We start from the raw sequence: 8,239 nt of genomic DNA, 5'->3' as shown, positions 1-8,239 counted from the left end.
ACTGGAGGATTTAAACATGAACCAAATCAACTAATCTTACAAGCTACTATGTAAGCGCCAGTAGTTCGCAGGTCTACGAAAAAAGACTGCGTCAGCTTTTTCTGCAGGAAAACGGTTAGAATGTGTTAAACTTCCTGAGTCATCCGTCGTTCCTTTGAAGCACCGTTTTTATGCATTGAGCAGACGTGGAACATGTGAATAAAGGTGTTGCTGTTTTACACAACTGAACTTTATCCCCAAAATTGTCGCCAACCTGGTCATTGTTGCTCGGTTTCTTCCAGGTTTTCGTTGCTCATCGATGTAGGACACTTGGCTCTGAACTGGCAATCAACTAGCGTATGCGAATACTGTTTGGCGAAGTGTAAGCAGATACTCACAACACAGGAGATTTCCGTGAGTTTCTTCAATACAATTGTGCTTTTGATTTTTTGGACAGCAAGATGTTAGCAAAGGGAGTGATATTGTAGTGGGCCGAATTCATGCACCAAAATACCTAACAAGGCCAAATGTCATCTATGAGCTGCAACATTTACTATCGTTTCAAGGCTGGTTCATTGGCTTAGCAGACAGGTTTCGGGCACTGACTCGCTGGGACAATGCTTGATAAATGAACACATTCCTTAATTGCTTAACGTGAGTCATAGTATGCGAAAGTTGATTTTGTGGAGGAAGCTCCGGATGTTGATCCCCTTCTGAATTTGGCCTGGTTGTCACTTGAAAGATATGCGCCTGACCAAACGTCCCCAAATGGTTAGACCATTCTTTCAAAGGGGAGTTGTGAATGCTGTAGCACTATGGTTTTCTATCTCACTTAGTTCAGTGACTGTAGGTACTGCGTACTCTCACTTGGAAAAGACTATCAAAATTAACAAAGAATGTAGTTTTTTGCACACCATTTTACAGGAGACGAAGCTCTCCAGATAGATAAACGTTTTGGACAAACACCTTACTAAGTGTGATAATTTCAGAGTGAGTGGGACAGAAAACTCCTAGCTGGTGAAATATATCACTGTTATTATATTGTTGGTCAAATGGCGCAACGCGGCCGACATTACCGGCGTGGGGTTTATCAGAAAATATGGCCAAAGAAGAATTGTTTATTGCCTTGAGACTTGGACGCCCGCATCCACAAACAAACCAAGTAAACCCAGATGAACATGGCAAATTTCTGCTTGGTTTGGATATGCCACTAGGTAACAAGACAGGACATTAATTTGTGCAGAAAATGACGTCCAATATGGCTGCGCATAAAGGAGATATACCTAAACCTCAACGATGAATAATTAGTGCAAATCTCCATCCACTATTTCTGAATTGCTGGGGTAGAACGGTCATCTTTTTTATTAATCTTGTTGAACAAAATTTGAATAATATCTCTGTCTAGGTTCAACAAACCACTGATTAAAATTCGTCGCTTTATCAACCTTCAGGAGAAAACGACAGCTAAATTCGCATTCGATCTCTTGACGCTTCGTCTCGGACTCCTACGAGACACTTGCTGTTTGGAGCACAGTCGTGACAGTTTGCTTGAGGTAAGCCCAAATGTAAACGAACCAGGGGTTGCTGCTTTTTTCAACAATCCTAATAATGAAATCCGTCTGGATCCTACACCACAATAGGTATCCAATAGGTATACAGTAGGTATCCCCACAATAGGCATCACGGAAGACAACCTACAAGGATGCTTACAGGGGACCACGATTCAGGCACATAAATAATGAATGCCATTTAGTTTACAAAACTCCGGAGCCTGTGGATAAGTATGGTGGTTCTCAAATTTTTTAGCCTTCCAGGCACGTTGTTGTCAGCCTTGTATTTTGTGTGCAATACCTGAGCGGGAAAATTGTAAAAGGTGAAGCTACAACATCCCATGAGATGTAAATTCCTACGCATCATTGTTTTCTGAAGGAGCTGCTTAGGGGAATAACCGTTTCACCACACAAGACAAATTCTGCAAACCCACAAAAAATAAGTTCCAGGAACTAACTAGTATCTAACTAGTATCTATCTTTTAGAAGTGCCGTACACAACAGACAATTGTTAGTTCCGTGGACAAGTTCGCTTGACCGATACGGCTTGTGAACACCAAAGTGACAGTTGCGCAAAAAAGTTCACTACTATGAAAAATCACAAGCTAATTTTTTTATAATCCTCGGCATGCTTCAGTCTTTCCCTTGGCAACCAAAAGCCAAAAGCCAGAATTTTCAACAAGGTTCGGTGGCGTTCTGGTTTTGTTCAGAATTTGAAGGTGGTGGGCAGGCAAAATGATTGCTCTTGCAGATTGCAGCTTATTGTCATTTTGGAATGTCCCGGAATACTCGATAAGCTACCTCAGTCGTATCATCGATATGAATTGACAGAACTCTTAAAAAGATTTCAGTGGAAATCCAAATGTGACCAAATGTGACAGGATTTCCTAACTCTGAACTGGAACTCCGAGTTTCCCACACTACTCAAGATATCGTGACTAAACTTCGACTTATTGTAGGATTTCTATCGGAAACCTTCGGAATTTCACCAAAACAGCACACAGAAATTTTCACGGACTTTCAAAATTGAGGATCTGTACAAAATACTGGTGCGATGCAAAGTGGCACTAAAAGTCTAATCGAGGATTGCCACTGGCGTACAAGGTCCGTGAATGAGTCATTCTTTCACATCAGTTTTGGCTATCAGAGACATAACAGCAATAAGCTTCTCTTGGTCAAACGAGTGCAGCAACAACAGACGAAAATTTCATTAGCACTCAAAAGCTAATACTTATTGATTTTTTGTGGTAAAGTGATATATGTTGCTACTGTCTCGAGTAGTAGTCCGATTCTCTCTAGCTAGATGACGTAAGTATGACATCTAGACTAACATCTTGCTTAACGAAACAAAATGTCAACTAGATGCAGTTCACTGTAAGTGAATGACGAATCGCTTTCGAATCACCCACCCACGCTTTCCAGTTTCGCCCTCCAGGATCTGCCAAAACCACACTTAGTTAGGCTTGCTTATTATTATCACCTTTTCAACAGCAAACGATTTGCTTGCTGAACTACCCTACTCGTGTGACACCGTCATGAACTTGAAAAAAAAGGTAGACTTTGTGGTCTTTTTGATGCGAAGGTGTGAGTTCTGTGTGACCTGACGCAACCGCAAAAGGACCACAAAGACAGACAGGGAGATGCTTACTCACGCCACCACTTTTTGGACACAAAAGTTTTGCAATCCAAATGTAGAGCCTGGGAAGAGAAACGACCATGAAACAGCGTAACCCAAACATCCACTTTTCTCGAAAGTAACAAGAAGCTGTGAGGTTGCTTATTTGAGAGGACCTGGGAAATTTAGTGCAAAAATTCAGGAAAGGGATTACTTTCTTGATTAAATTCCTTCTGCTGGTGACAGTACTTGCGTTGGACCTTTGATTCGTAGAGGGAAGTCCTTGCAAGAGCATTAAATAAATTGCAAAATGTGCGTTTGATTTCAGTACGTCTGTTTGGGCCATTTGTTTTATATTCCACAAATATATGAGGCCCCGTTTCGATATGGAGTTCACTTTCATCACTGAATACCGAAATTTAGAATCTGGAATAGCGAAAAACGAAGGTCCAAACATTCTTTCACACGTCTCGTTTTGCAAAAAAAAGCCTAATTCAAAAGTGAGAAGAAGATGTCATATTACTTTGGTGAATCCAGTCTGATATTATCACATTTTCCGCGCTATAGGTACATAAACAGTATCTCGTCAGTGGCCATCAGCTCCTCAAGAATGGTCTGGAAAATGGTTTGGATGGACCAAATGTATATACAGGTTGCGTTATTCTGTGGGAAATATGCATGCCACTATTTCAACGTCCCACCAGACAAGAAAAACAGCTGCGGGACAGTCTGAATCTGATTCTGAAGGCATTAGATCAAACTGGAAGGTGAGATTACTGTTTCAATTCAGTGAGATACGTTGTTTATTTTACGGAAGAACGTTGCTTGTTCATTACGGTTTAGAGTATACTTAGGATTAATGAGGAATCTTGCTGCCAACTCATCCTGTTCGGGCTGATATCTTCAATAACGGTCAGGCTGACCGCGCCGCATAATGGTTCGGAAAAACTCATAAACGATATGCCCATTGAAGCTTTGTTCGATTTTTACGTAGATAAAGTGGTTTATTCAGCATTCGTACAATATGATGTCCAACTAACGTACAAAACTGACCAGATGGCAAGACTAAAACAGTAATATTGAGCTTCTGATGAGTATTCACTGGTCTTTAAATAAACAAACAAACAAATAAACAAACAAACAAATAAGGCTATAAATCCAACCAAAAAACAGCCTAGAACAAGCCCAGTTTGCATCTCCTTCAAGCATACGCACTTTTGATTCTACGCTCCTGAAAAGGTAGACCTTTTGCTTCCCAGTCCCCGTTGTAATAAGTAAACAGAATAGGGTTGGCACTGCTCTATTATCTACTTGACCGCTATCGCCATACGGCCTCAGACTGGAATTTTTTAGGAGTATCAATTGAAACCTCCATTGCTTTCTCGTTCTTTAGTTTACATTATCAGCTGCTTTGTCAGATCCACTGGATGCAAGCGCAATGTCTGGCTGACGTTGATCAAATTCCACAAGCACTGACACATTTGGAACAGGTAAGTAACAGCCACTCCCATATCGGAACATAAAAAAGTATTTAACTCAGATAAGGTTATTAAAGCGAATATCGCGCACCAAGTAATATGGTTTTAATCTAATACGCAGATATCATTCGTAATGCGCTTAATACCACGGCAACAAATGGGTAGTGTGACCACTGACCCTAAACCTTTTGTATTCTTCTGAACCTACCAGAACGTTCTAATATGCTGACCACGGTCGAGTTCCTTTTGTGTCCAACGGATATTACTCGACGTCACTGAGTAGGGTAGTAATTTCGTTGAGTTTGAAGCATTTCTATGTGATAGGTCAGCCTGCAAACCACCAAAACACTCCACGATGAGCAAATTGCTCATTGAATGGTCACTATGGTCAAGTCTGAAGGACACAAAAGTCACAAGAAAATGAACCAAAGATTCATTCAAACCAAATGTCAAACTTGTTAAATACTGTTTCGAAATGAAACACAAACACTGAGTTCAGGGGATTAACTCTGAATATTCAATTTTGTGAATGGATAGTTTATCAAGTGAACTGGTAGTTGACTTCGTGGCTGGCGATTTGCTCACCGAGCTCGGCAATGAGCTGGCATATTCTGTGTCATCTTCAGTACGCGGTTGGGTGGTTACTTCCTCCTTATTCTTTTGAGTTATTGCAATATATGTCTGACACAAACTATAATATAATATAATATAATATAATATAATATAATATAATATAATATAATATAATATAATATAATATAATATAATATAATATAATATAATATAATATAATATAATATAATATAATATAATATAATATAATATAATATAATATAATATAATATAATATAATATAATATAATATAATATAATATAATATAATATAATATAATATAATATAATATAATATAATATAATATAATATAATATAATATAATATAATATAATATAATATAATANTGCTAGCTAAAACAGCAATCGTGCAAACTGCATCCGGGCGCTGTCCTAGCGGACAGAAACGCTCCGAAAAACATCGGAGGCCAAGATCAAGAAAGAGAAACTCCGGCACAAAATTCTCCAAAAATGGATATCCGGGAAATTTCATCTGCAAAAGCCTTCGAAATACTTACTCAATCAACTCAGCACTCCAGAGTGAAGGAAAGTGTATCACCTTTTTCTGCATAAAAGTTATTTTGTGACAGACTGCTAGACTGCTACGGCACCACAATTTTAGGGCGAGAAGCCTGGTAGCTGGGAGACATAACTTGAACAGCGTTGTCAAAACCGAAAAAACCTTGGATACTATGACAAGGACCAGCGTCGTACACAGGATTCAGTGCTGAGATTGTGACGAGGATTATGTAGTGCAGAGACAAAATAGTATTCTACCAGGCTACATGAACGCGACCCTACTGACAAAGGACTCGGCCAGTTGTCACTCATCTCCATGCACGAAGACCAGGCAGGACAATATTTCGGCTTGTGCAAAGTCCGCATACTAACTCAAACGTAAACGGAAGGTTAAACGTTAATTTTTGAAGGCATGGCACTCTATTGAAACAATCATTAAAAAGTATCAAAATTGACCCGGTATTTCTAAGACTAAGAGATAAAATCCAAGAGCACAAGGTCAAAAGCTGCACAAAAACAGACATGACACATCACAAAGGGCAATCGGACCCCACCAGTTTTGCTGGAACGCATATGCAACCAAGATGTCGAAGACCTGAACTGAATAAATAATGAGGAACCTCTTAACACAGCGTGTTACCTGAATAACCTCTCCCAGTATAAGAACTACCGTTTAAAGTAAGCAACCAGTTAAACACATTCTTCCACAAAGCAATGGAGTCTAAGAACAAGCCGATAGAAAGAGAGTTAAACTGTTGGAATTAGAAGTCGCCGTGCAAAATAATTAAGTTAGGAAAGGTTAAATACAATGTAGCAAAAATCCGTGATCAACTACTCAAAAGAGAAATAAAATACAAAATCCTCTGGCCGAAGGATTTTATCGCATCGACCAAATGCGTGGAATACACACCATAGCGCAACACAAATCGGAGTAGATCAGAGGGATTCTGAGAAAGGCATGTTCCAGTTAGCAAACCAAAGCTAAATATGTATCAGATGTTCTTTGATAACCACGCAAACGCGAGTAAATAATGAGGAAGTACCCCCCAGCTGCAGAGGACTATGTCTCCATGACGAAATATTCGCAAACTAATTCATGGGCTTGGCGGATAGATAAACGGCTTCCCAAACAATTACTAGCGAACCCAACCGAGCTATCAATATTCTGGTACGGTTCTATCGGGAGAACTACTATATGCTTGTAAAGTTCCATTTTAAATGCGGTGTCGCACAGTTTAGTGAGGTGCCAGCCAAATTATTTTATTACCTCTGCTGGGTTTCTAGTTTACTTCATGGTTCAGATAAAAGTTGACCGAAACCCAAGCCTTGATCGATTTCTGGAACGAAAAGGAACAGTTATCACAGTAATCAACTCACATTCGTAGCCTCAAATCGAACACGGATCTATTCTAGAAAATGTTGGAGCTGACTGGCTTTGTTAGTTGAAAATACGTAATTTTGTTTGTTCTATTGCATTCAGTTTCCGATTAGTCTAATTCTGTTTAAATTCGGCTCCTTTTGTTTGTCTGATTAGACCGACTGGCCGAAACTCCAGTGCATCTAAATGGGTGGATTTGGGCCAATATTATAGGAGAACAAAGCGCGATGATTTCGAAGTTATGAGTCCCAACATAAAAGGGATCTCCGTTTTGCCTACAAGAAAATAACCAAAAAATTTATCGGCTGCGTTTTCATCCATTTTGGAAAATGTAAGAAATCAATTGGCAGCATCACAGATTTAAGCGGTTGATATATTCGTATACTATCGGTCGAAAGCCCAGTAGTACAAGAAGTTCACACAGAGGTCAAAATCGAAAAGGGAACTGAGTTACTGACATGTGGTTTATCAACCAATTGTACCATTATTGGAGTTACCGCTTCATGTCATACTTAATCCAACCCATGTTTCCGTCTATCTCTATTTACACGATTGGCCAACGAAGCAATGATACAAAAATCGGAAGCTGCTTAGCACCGGTCAGCCAGAAGCTTATCGTCACCAATGCATTTTTGTGCCTTATTATACCTCTTGCCCATAATTATCATCATGGTGAGCTGTAAGAAGCGCGTACTTGTCGTACAGTGGTTGTAGCTGATACAGTTTGGTTCACTGATTATTTGGGGAGGTAGGGTAGACGGCTGCGTATTGGAGGCGGGAGCTGATAGATTGGTACGTAAATACCGCACTGTCAGTGGATTGTAAGGTTGGGGAATTGGGAAGGGAGCTATGCATTGAAGGCGATAGTTAAGATGCACGAGCGCCATTGAGGGCGCGACTGGGACATGTCTGACAGTGCCTCTGTCCATTGACGTTGCTTGTCTTGGAGTTCCCATCCAGGAAGACGGCAATGGTTAGCGCAGCAGAGCTTGCTGGCAATGGCTTTTATACTTCGCTGCCAAGTCTGGAGGTGTAGGCACCTAGGAATGATTGTGGTAAACTAGCACTAAGTCCCTTCCCCGTCCACCTTTACTCTTTTTTTTACAAT

General features: G+C 40.0%; 1 protein-coding gene across 1 annotated transcript in view; it reads left to right on the top strand.

Moving 5' to 3' along the window:
• Nucleotides 1–207: 207 nt before the first annotated feature.
• The window catches only part of T265_12421 (hypothetical protein), a gene marked incomplete at both ends in the record, with an annotated part of 36,149 nt that continues 28,117 nt past the window's right edge, over nucleotides 208–8,239 (top strand). The window contains 4 exons of the mRNA XM_009163837.1: nucleotides 208–393; nucleotides 1,431–1,532; nucleotides 3,712–3,911; nucleotides 4,427–4,634. Of these exons, the coding sequence (XP_009162101.1) occupies nucleotides 208–393; nucleotides 1,431–1,532; nucleotides 3,712–3,911; nucleotides 4,427–4,634 (696 nt within the window). The remainder of the gene's footprint in view (nucleotides 394–1,430; nucleotides 1,533–3,711; nucleotides 3,912–4,426; nucleotides 4,635–8,239) is intronic.

Source organism: Opisthorchis viverrini, assembly GCF_000715545.1.
Source record: "Opisthorchis viverrini unplaced genomic scaffold opera_v5_1, whole genome shotgun sequence".
Classification (NCBI taxonomy): domain Eukaryota; kingdom Metazoa; phylum Platyhelminthes; class Trematoda; order Opisthorchiida; family Opisthorchiidae; genus Opisthorchis; species Opisthorchis viverrini.
The sequence above is the reverse complement of the archived record's forward strand: the minus strand, read 5'-3'. Positions and strand labels throughout refer to the sequence as shown.